Source organism: Gorilla gorilla, chromosome 1 (assembly GCF_029281585.2).
Source record: "Gorilla gorilla gorilla isolate KB3781 chromosome 1, NHGRI_mGorGor1-v2.1_pri, whole genome shotgun sequence".
Taxonomy (NCBI): Eukaryota; Metazoa; Chordata; class Mammalia; order Primates; family Hominidae; genus Gorilla; species Gorilla gorilla.
Window position 1 is genome coordinate 223931259 of NC_073224.2, and position 10192 is coordinate 223941450.

Here is a 10192-nt window from a genome sequence, read left to right on the forward strand (position 1 = left end):
AAACTCTTTAAATCTGGAAGAAAAGGCCTTAAATCAGTGGATTCTTTGTGTTTTGTGTCAAGAGTCCCTTTGAGAATTAGATGGAAAGCTGTGGACTCTTTTCCCAGGAGGGGAAAAATGCACATATTCACAGATTTTACCAACAGTTTCAGAGAGTTTACAGGACTCCCTTAGAACCCTGCATTTAGAACCCTTATTCTAAAGAGAAAAAATAGAAGAGATTTATTCCTCTTTCAAGAAAAATGAATGAGCCAGTTGAAGAACAGCGAGCTCTTCAGCTTTGGCTGCTAACACTCCAGGAGTGTTGTAGATCCAGATGATTCCTTACTCCTAACTGTGTCTCCAAGACTTACTCTGAATTGTTTTTCAAACATATATCTCTTAATGAGAGCAACCGCTGTTTCTTGTAATGGAATACTTAGTACATGGCGCTTGTTAGCTGTTACTGATCAGGACCATAGGGAAAGGTAGCAGGTGGCAGGTGGTGCTTTGTCAGCAAACCAGGCCAAAGAAGCCATGATCTTGTCTCTTGTCATCGTTTTCTCATCTCTCTCCCTCCAGACCATTTACATTCAGAACTTGAAAGAAGATAACTTTAAGCAAACTTGTAGGAAAGGCATAAATACATTATGCCATCCTCTACTTATTATCCCAACAAATCTCTGCTGAAAGTGATAGGATTATCATTTTAAATGGATGCCTACTTACTATTTTTACATAAAGTGTGTGGTGCTGACTTCTTGACTTCCTCCTGTCTTTTTACATTAGGTGGAACTGCATTGTGACAACCCATGGGCCACCTCCCATGGCTGGCCACTCCTCCTGTGTGATAGATGATAAAATGATTGTCTTTGGTGGCTCTTTAGGATCCCGGCAAATGTAAGTACATTTGATTTGCTCCATATGAGCCTGAAGGTAAATACTCCTGGGAATAACAGGTTTAAAAGTGAATTAGGGACCAGGTGCCTAATTCACACCTGTAATCCCAGCATTTTGGGAGGCCAAGGTGGGTGGATCACCTGAGGTCAGGAGTTTGTGACCAGCATGGCGAACATGGCAAAGCCCCATCTCTACTAAAAATACAAAAATTAGCCGGGCATGTTGGCACACACCTGTAGTCCCAGTTACTCGGGAGACTAAGGCAGGAGAATCGCTTGAACCTGGGAAGTGGCGATTGCAGTGAGCCAAGATCACCCCATTGCATTCCAGCCTGGGCAACAGATCGAGACTCTTAAGAAAAAAAAAAAAAAGTTAGGGTCAGTATTCCTGAGCATGGCTCTAATTAATCCAATTAGTTATCTCATCCTAGCATTCTGTTCTTTAATCCCTTAATCACAGACCAATAAATTGAAAAATTTGCTCTATAAAATCATAGTTATATAGAATCTCTTTGACACATGGTTCTATTCAGCAGGATCAAATTCTGATGGAACCTCCACCTTGCCTGCTGTGCTGTGCCTGCAGAAGGCCAACTTTCGAGAAACAGAATGCTTTTACTTATTCTACTTTATTACCCAGCTCTTGCCCTTTTGGGCTTTAGAGGAGAAGAGGGGGAGATTGACAGGACAAGTGGAAATGGTGGGCCCTCCAAATGTGATAGGTTGGTTGAGCCACATGTAAAGGGCATGAAAAGAAAGAAAGAAGGAAAGAAAAGAAAAAAACAAATGGGATGGGTTGTGGAATGGGTAGGAGCAGGAAAACTGTGTCAGGCGTGACATTTCTGTGAGGTCATTGTCCCTACCTCCTGTCCTGTCCACTTCTGGCCATACTGGACAGCTCAAGCCATAGTCAGGAGCCAGAGCATTCCATCTGTATCACTGTCTGATTCAGTGGTAGCAGCAGTTGTGGTCATTCCCCCTGTGCTCTGAAGTGGAAGTTGATGAGCTGTCAGCAGCAAGACCATCCCACACCTGTCCTCCCTTAGGGCATTTCCATCTTCATATTTTAAAACAGTTATGGAGAGAGATTATAGGAGCTACTCTCCCAATGAGAGAGTTTAGGATTTCAGATATTGGAACTATTATTCCTGTATTTTTGTGGGTGAATCAGTGACCTTAAGTGACCATGAAAGAGAGACTGCCATCCAGGAGTCTGTCCTCATCATGTTGGTCCCTTGAGGGTTAGAGATGCCAGTCTGTCCTTGATAAAACTGCAGCTTTCATTAGTCATTGTGCAATTACTTTTTGTAGCCAGAATCGATAAAGCTTTTAACTCCTGGACAATGATGAAGCTGCCTTTTGAATCATTTTTTTCTCTTCTTTGTGGTTTTTGCTTTTGAAAACTGTAGCTTGACCAGTGTCTATTTCCTGCTGTCACCAATTAACTATTTTTTAATCATCTGCTTTTACTTCAGTTAATAGATGGTTAAAAAAATAATCTCATTAGGTACTAGTGTCTGGCCACAGACGTGGCTCAGATGAGGCCTCGTGGAAAGAGCAGACGGAGGGTCTCAGGATGACTTCTAGGGAAAGTAGGGGAAGAAAGATACAGCCTAAGTGCTAAGTAGGAGCATAACACTTTGCTGCACATCTTTATAAAGGTCCCTTCATTTTATATCAGTTCCTCAGAGAGTAGTAACAGTATTTTCATTTTAGAGATAAAGTCAGAGTTAGAGAAAATTAAGTGACTTGTTCAGGCTACAGAGCTGGGATTCAGCAACATGGTCTCTTTCTGGTTCAGAAGCCCCTGAACTCTGAGTAGGGCATCTCTAAAACCTGCTCCAGCCCACACAGTCTGTGAAAGTGAAAATGGTGCAAGTTTGCCAGATGGGCCATAGGCATGTGGAACTCCCCAGCCACCATTATGGTCCCTGGGAGCTCCTAACTACCTTTATCCTTCTGTCCTTAATTCACAGGAGCAATGATGTCTGGGTCCTTGACCTTGAGCAGTGGGCGTGGTCCAAGCCGAACATCTCCGGCCCCAGTCCTCATCCTCGAGGTGGCCAATCTCAGGTGCTCAGGAATTAAAATAACTATTCAGCAAACACTGTAGCGTCTTTCAGTTAGGACGGGAGAGGGAGGAGGGAGTCAGGTAAGATGCCAATATGCACTAAGCCAAAGAAAATGTATCATTCTTTTTTACTGGTATTTATTTTTCAACTTCTAATGGGTCATATTATTTATAGTGGTTTTATATTATGCTCCTCCCCAAAGCATTTACTTTGCTGTGTCGTTTCTCAAGAGAATCCTGCATTTTATGTGGTTGACATTCATGTTAATATTTGATCAACAAAGAATGTATCCTTTCAGGTGAATTATCAGTAATTTGTTCACAGGGATCAGAATTGATATGTTTTTAGGAGAATGGAGAGGTTATGGTAACTAGAACATTCCCATTTGGGAGCTAGGTAGGCTATTCTCGTATACCAGTGAAGCATAGAAAGTCAGAAACCTGTGTCTTTGTAGGTTTATTTTCAATGTCTTCCCCTCCTCAGATTGTCATAGATGATGCAACTATCTTAATCCTCGGAGGGTGTGGCGGTCCCAATGCTGTGAGTATTGCTTCTGTGGCATTCCCATGTGCATGCTACTAAGTGTTCAAAACCTGTTTCCCCTGTCTTCTTTTCTAGGAGTATACAAGACTATTTCCATGGCATTTTAATTTAAGGAATGCTTTTTGGGTATAGCCTTTGTATTTTCTGGCCTTTGTTTCTGCTTTTTTTTAGGGTTGTGGGGGGATCCTTTTAATCATAGATATTTGTCTCTTGAATATTCATATCTATATTCTTCCTATTCCTATTTCCTTTTTAGGCTATAAAGTTTACTGCTATCATATTTTCAAAGGGGAGAGGGCAGTGGAACAAAAAAGCAGGTTGATAACTGTCAGAGTTCACACAGAATTTAAGAAAGCAGATTCAGAAAGTTGTGGATATGTATTATTTATCCTCTCCTTCAATCCCCAATACATACACATAAAATTATGGGCAAGTGTCAAAACCACTCAGTTGATTCATGGGTCACAAGCACAATTCCATGTGCTAAGCCAGTGGTAATATATGAATGAATGAAAGCATAAGTGGATGCATGCACAACTGAATAATTAACTGAGGATTTTGCTATCCTTCTGAAGAGTCCACATCCTTTCAAGACCAGACAGGACAGCTTTGAGACTGCAACTCTGTGTGTGTGTGTTTTGGAACGCATATCACACCTGAGTCTTGTTATTGGTTTTTTCTCTTACAGCTATTCAAGGATGCTTGGTTGTTGCACATGCATTCTGGTCCTTGGGCCTGGCAGCCACTCAAGGTAGAAAATGAAGAGCATGGGGCCCCAGAACTGTGGTGCCATCCAGCTTGCCGGGTAAGCAGGGAGCTGACAGGCTAGCAGGAGGACAGGTCCTAAATTGTGGAAAACCACATTACTTTGTCAGGTTACAAAGAAATTTGTACAAAAATAGAAAACACCTTGGTGTCACAAAAGAGGTGAACATTAGCCATAGCTCCTTTGGCATTTCTCACTAAATGGGAAAACTTACAGGGGCCTACTCATTCAGTAAGTCCCAACTTTAAGCATCTGTTTGTCTGTGAAACTTTCCCTTCTCCTTCTAACAAAAACTGATTGTTCCCTTCTCCCCACCCCTTCTGTACACATATCTCTAATGATAGTATATGTCACACAAAGCAGCAATTGTTCCCATGTCTGACTTCTAGCCTAGAGGGCAGACTACATCATTTTCATCTTCATATCTCAGGTACCTACAAAATGTCTGGCACATGACAGATGCTCATGACAAAATGTTTGACAGTTGAATGAACAATCAGAATCATAGAAGAGTGTGAGCACTGGTCCTTTGTCTTCCAGGTGGGACAGTGTGTGGTGGTCTTCAGCCAGGCTCCTAGTGGGAGAGCCCCACTCAGCCCCAGTTTGAACTCTCGCCCATCACCTATCAGTGCCACTCCTCCAGCTCTCGTTCCTGAAACCCGAGAGTACCGCTCTCAGTCTCCAGTAAGAAGCATGGATGAAGCTCCTTGTGTTAACGGCCGCTGGGGAACACTGAGACCCAGGGCTCAAAGGCAGACTCCTTCAGGTTCCCGGGAAGGGAGCCTTTCCCCAGCCAGAGGAGACGGCTCTCCTATCCTCAATGGTGGGAGTTTGTCTCCAGGAACGGCAGCTGTGGGTGGCTCTTCTTTGGACAGTCCTGTACAGGCCATATCTCCAAGTACTCCATCTGCTGCTGAAGGATACGACCTGAAAATAGGACTTTCTTTGGCCCCCCGACGAGGATCACTACCAGATCAGAAAGATCTGAGATTAGGATCCATAGATCTGAATTGGGATCTGAAACCCGCTTCCAGTAGCAATCCCATGGATGGCATGGACAATAGGACAGTTGGGGGAAGTATGAGACACCCTCCTGAACAGACAAATGGTGTGCATACCCCACCTCACGTGGCCAGTGCCCTTGCAGGGGCCGTCTCCCCAGGTGCCCTGCGTCGGAGTCTGGAAGCCATCAAAGCGATGTCCTCCAAAGGCCTCTCGGCCTCTGCAGCACTAAGTCCTCCTCTTGGGTCTTCTCCAGGCTCTCCTGGGAGCCAGAGTTTGAGCAGTGGAGAAACAGTGCCCATCCCTCGCCCAGGGCCTGCCCAAGGAGATGGACATTCCTTACCTCCCATTGCTCGCCGCCTGGGCCACCACCCTCCACAGTCCCTAAATGTTGGCAAACCCCTATACCAGAGTATGAACTGCAAGCCCATGCAGATGTACGTGCTGGACATTAAAGACACCAAGGAGAAGGGGCGGGTCAAATGGAAAGTATTTAATAGCAGTTCTGTGGTTGGACCTCCTGAAACCAGCCTGCATACCGTGGTACAAGGCAGGGGTGAACTCATCATATTTGGAGGACTCATGGACAAGAAACAGAATGTGAAGTACTATCCAAAAACAAACGCCTTGTACTTTGTACGAGCAAAGAGATAATGTGTTCTAAACCCCTTTCCTTTTCTGTGGCTTTTAATTTGGAATTTTCCAGTGTGTAAGCATTTGGACTGAGAATTGGGAAAACAAAATTACTCCCAGAAGCCAAAACTCTTTAATTCCTAACCGAAGTCACTCCAGGCTGGGATCAAATCTCCATTAAGAAAAAAAATTATATATAAATATATATATATATTATATAGCCAACTCTGTTGACAAAAAAAGGGAGAGATTTCCATCCTGGTTCAGATAAAGTTGTTGCTGTGTTTTAACAGGGGCTGGGCTGCCTTTTTCTACCTTGCTGGTAACTAGACCAAGAAGTTAGAGAACAGACTAACATCAGTAACTTCCCAAAAGAAACTGAAGAGCCCCCTGTAAATCTTTATGTGGCCTTCTTGGAGTTAAAAAATGAAAGGGCATATGTAAGTTGCAAAGGTGGAGGGTTTTAGACTCCCATGCTTCAGGTGCTGTCAGGGTAAAAGTAACTGTTTTTCCCCTTCTCTTAAAACCACAGAGGACCTGTGACAGCTCTGCAGAAATGCCAGTGCCTGGCCCCCTCTTGCCCTTTATGGCTGAGGAAAGTTACCCAACAAAGGATTTTATTCCACATTTGTGTGCTGGGTCATCGTGAAATAATGTTTATGCAGCCAACATCTGACCGCCTAGTAGTGTCCATTGGTCTTTGGAGTGCTTCTTGTGTGTCTCAGAAAACATTTTGTGTCTGATTGTGGAAATTTCTGACAATCAATCATATTTGGTGGCAAGTTGCCAAAAAACATATTTATTCTCCTCTTTCTTCCCTTAGAACATGGTACTTGGAAACTGCCTTTTCCATTCACTTACAGGCTGCTTTTTTCTTCTACCTTTCTTTTTTTTTTTTTTTCATATGTGGTTAAGTCCTAAAACCTGTCTGACTTTCTGTTTCTTTTACAAAGCTCAGGTGCCTACAGAAATCAGAAGCTGCTTAGAAATACTTGTGGAACCCTTTCCCTGGTGTCACTAGGGGGCCAGTAGGGAATTCTAAGATGCCAATATTGTGAGAAATCTTTGAAGCATCAAAAGATACTGTTTTTTCCCTATGGGCTTCTTTTTACTTCCAAAGCACATTGAGCACACTCATCCCATATTTGTAGAATGTGGAAATTGATTCTGGAAGGGAATTCCAATAACAGTTCTTTTTAGAAATGTTTTTTTTCCTTGTGGTGACATATATTCCTCTTCCTGGCTATTGGCAGGTGATGGAGTTGAGAATCATGTACTTGACTTCTTGACGCATGGCTGACCTCAGAAACAGCTCCATCCTTTGCACTTGTCTTCTTCATGTGTCACCCAAATAGGGCTTGGGTTTTTACTTTCACTTCATTTCTGAGATTAAGGTGTAACCAAGTAGAGCATTTCTTTGCTTGATACAGAAAGTTACTAGTCTCAACCATGGCCTGGGCATAGGAGATGTCAAAATAAGTTTATTTCAAATGGCACCATTTAAATAGGGATTTTTGGTGATTTCTCATCAGTGGAAAGAGGATTTTTGTTTTGCCTTTGTTTTGTTTTGAAATTTAAATCCTAATTTCAAAACATCACCTTCCCACCCTGACACTCCTCTTTTTATTATTAGCGTTTCTCAGGCACAAAGCCTGCTGCAGCTGGCCCGGGTCCTGGCTTTCAGCCAGCATCTGGCAGCCTAAGTGTACTGATAAGTGTGTTTTCTCCTGTTACATCATGCTGAATCCTTTCCCTTAGCCATTAGCTTTTATGATGTCGTCTTCGTAGGAAAGCCACCCTGGTGCCAAGCCTAGCTTGTGGGGAGGGGTATGTGTTCCAGAAACTGCTCTCTGTGTTCCCTTCAATGAGGAAACAACATGTGTCTACTTATGTGGCATCCAACTGCTCGGAGCTCCACACTTCCCTTTCCCGACTTGGGCTCTGGTGCTGTTGCCAATCCTTGCTTGGCAAAGACTGTTCGATCGTGTGGGGTCCTTATTTACAAGGGAAAGCTGGGCCAGAAGGCTAGCAATTCAGGTGTTACCGCTATTGCTGTACCTTGTGTTAGGACATTGTGTTTGTGCATGGACTGTGCCTCCAAACTCAGTAGTTCCTATCTAAATATAAAGTATATTAGAAACCTGAAAGTACAGAATCTCAACCTTACAGTCTTTCCCTTAGTCCTGTGGCCTTCCTAAGCCAGCTGTTAACGTGTTGATTCCTTCCACTTCCCCCAAGTAGGCAGGCAACAGATATGTTGATTGTCTTAGAAAGTAATCTGGTTCCTCTGAACTCCATTGAATTCCAGTTTGACGCATACTGCCTGGAACCAGACTGTTTGCTTACAGCTTTTTAAGAAAAATCTGCCTTGTCTGCCCCCATTATTGTTGGTTTTGATAGCTCCTGGGCACTGTGGGCGTGTACCATGGGAAAGTGATTCAACACAGTGAAGGTGATTGTCTCCTCAGGCCTCCTGAAGCCACCTGTGCAGTGGGACTTCACGTGTCTCGGCCGAGGTGAGCATTTCCACAATGCCGTGGATGCTGCAGTCAGGCCAGATTGAACCATGACCCCATTTTTCACATGATACCAATTTTGTCTTAAAATTCACTGAGAAAAATGAGACTAATTTTTTTTTAACCCTCAGGAGCACCTGAAGCAAATATTTATCTGTATTTATTGAAAATTCATTTTGTTTCTACTTGAAGCTTTAACCCCTTCCATTCCTGCAAGTGTGCCTTTTGAGAGCTCCCATGGCCTAGTGACTTCACTGGTCACCTTGTCCATCTTACGTAAGAATTTTAGTCTTTCCCTACCCTCTTGGACAGAGCTTCCTGTTCTCTTATTTCACAGGTTATGCAGCAGAGAGGGTTTTGTGTTTTCATTCCTATTTCCACCCTTCATTTGGTTGGTGGACTCCACAACCCCACCCTACCCTACACTTTGGGAGCACAAATTTGGTGTTGAAACAAGCTTAAATTTCATTTTAGGGCATACTGGGCTTACTCTCCTCCCAGCTGTCTGTGGATTGATTTGATTTTAATGTTCGAGTTTTACAGCAACAGCAGAAAACCATGAACTATTCTAGGAACTGTGTTGGAACTCTTTAAAATAAAAGAGGAGGAGGAGGAGGAAGAAAGAAAACCAACTTAAGAAGCCTTGACTTTGGAGGACAGAAAGCCACCAGCCAATGGAGAACAAAGAGATGTTTCCCTTTCCTTTCTTTCACCTTGTCATTCTGGGTTTCCTTCTGCTTCACTCTTTCCTTCCCCCTTAAAAGTGGTATTCCTGGTTGGTCTGTGTGTCTGTCCTTGTCCTTGTGGTGATCCTGGCATGGTGATGTGCTCTACTTTGCATTATCCATGGTCTCTTACCAGCGCACAAGTCAGTGGGGAGGATCTAACCACGCCTGGTGGTGAGGAAGCTGAATTTCCAGGCCTGCATCCCATGTAGCCTCTCCATGAACTGCAGAAGGCATGTTCTGCATGGTTACCAGTAAGTGGCTCCCTCTCACCGTGTTCATTGTCAAATGAGAGCAAACTTTAGGTGTTGGCTTCATTGTACACTCTACTTGCTCTGCTCCCCTCCCTCCAACCAGGGTTCATGTCAGTGCACACCCCATGTGCCCTGGCGAAGCTGGTGCTGTGAGTGATGTTTCCCATACAACTCAGGGATGCCAGGTGGCTTACCCTGAGATAGTCATTTTGGGCACATAACAGTGTAGGAATGAAACATGGATTTCATTGATATTTAAATCTGTCAATTTCATTTTTTGTTAATGTTTTCCCCTGATGACTTTTTAGCAATTTAACAAATAAAATAAAATGGACAATTGTCTTAACTGTTTTATTAGCAAAAAAAGAAAAAAGAGGTCTGGCCGGGCGCAGTGGCTCACGCTTGTAATCCCAGCACTTTGGGAGGCCGAGGCAGGCGGATCACAAGGTCAGGAGTTTGATACCAACCTGGCCAACATAGTGAAACCCTGTCTCTACTAAAAATACAAAAATTAGCCGGGCGTGGTGGCAGGCACCTGTAATCCCAGCTACTTGGGAGGCTGAGGCAGGAGAATTGCTCCAACCCAGGAGGCAGAGGTTGCAGTGAGCCAGGTTTGTGTCACTGCACTCCAGCCTGGGCAACAGAGTTAGACTGTCTCAAAAAAAAAAAAAGAGGTCAATCACAGTGGCTCATGTCTGTAATCCCACCACTTTGGGAGGCTGAGGCAGGAGGATCACTTAGACCAGGAGTTTGAGACCAGCCTGGGCAATATAGTGAGACCCCATCTCTAAAAAAAAAAATTT

The 10192-nt window shown here is 43.7% G+C and overlaps 1 protein-coding gene across 2 annotated transcripts in view; it reads left to right on the forward strand.

The window, feature by feature from the left end:
- The window catches only part of FBXO42 (F-box protein 42), a 108392-nt gene extending 98663 nt beyond the window's left edge, over window positions 1–9729 (forward strand). For both annotated transcript variants that reach the window (XM_004024747.5, XM_055385611.1), the window contains 5 exons: window positions 769–879; window positions 2855–2951; window positions 3434–3490; window positions 4182–4298; window positions 4800–9729. In XM_004024747.5, the coding sequence (XP_004024796.1) occupies window positions 769–879; window positions 2855–2951; window positions 3434–3490; window positions 4182–4298; window positions 4800–5915 (1498 nt within the window). In that variant the 3' untranslated portion in view covers window positions 5916–9729. The remainder of the gene's footprint in view (window positions 1–768; window positions 880–2854; window positions 2952–3433; window positions 3491–4181; window positions 4299–4799) is intronic.
- Window positions 9730–10192: the final 463 nt, after the last annotated feature.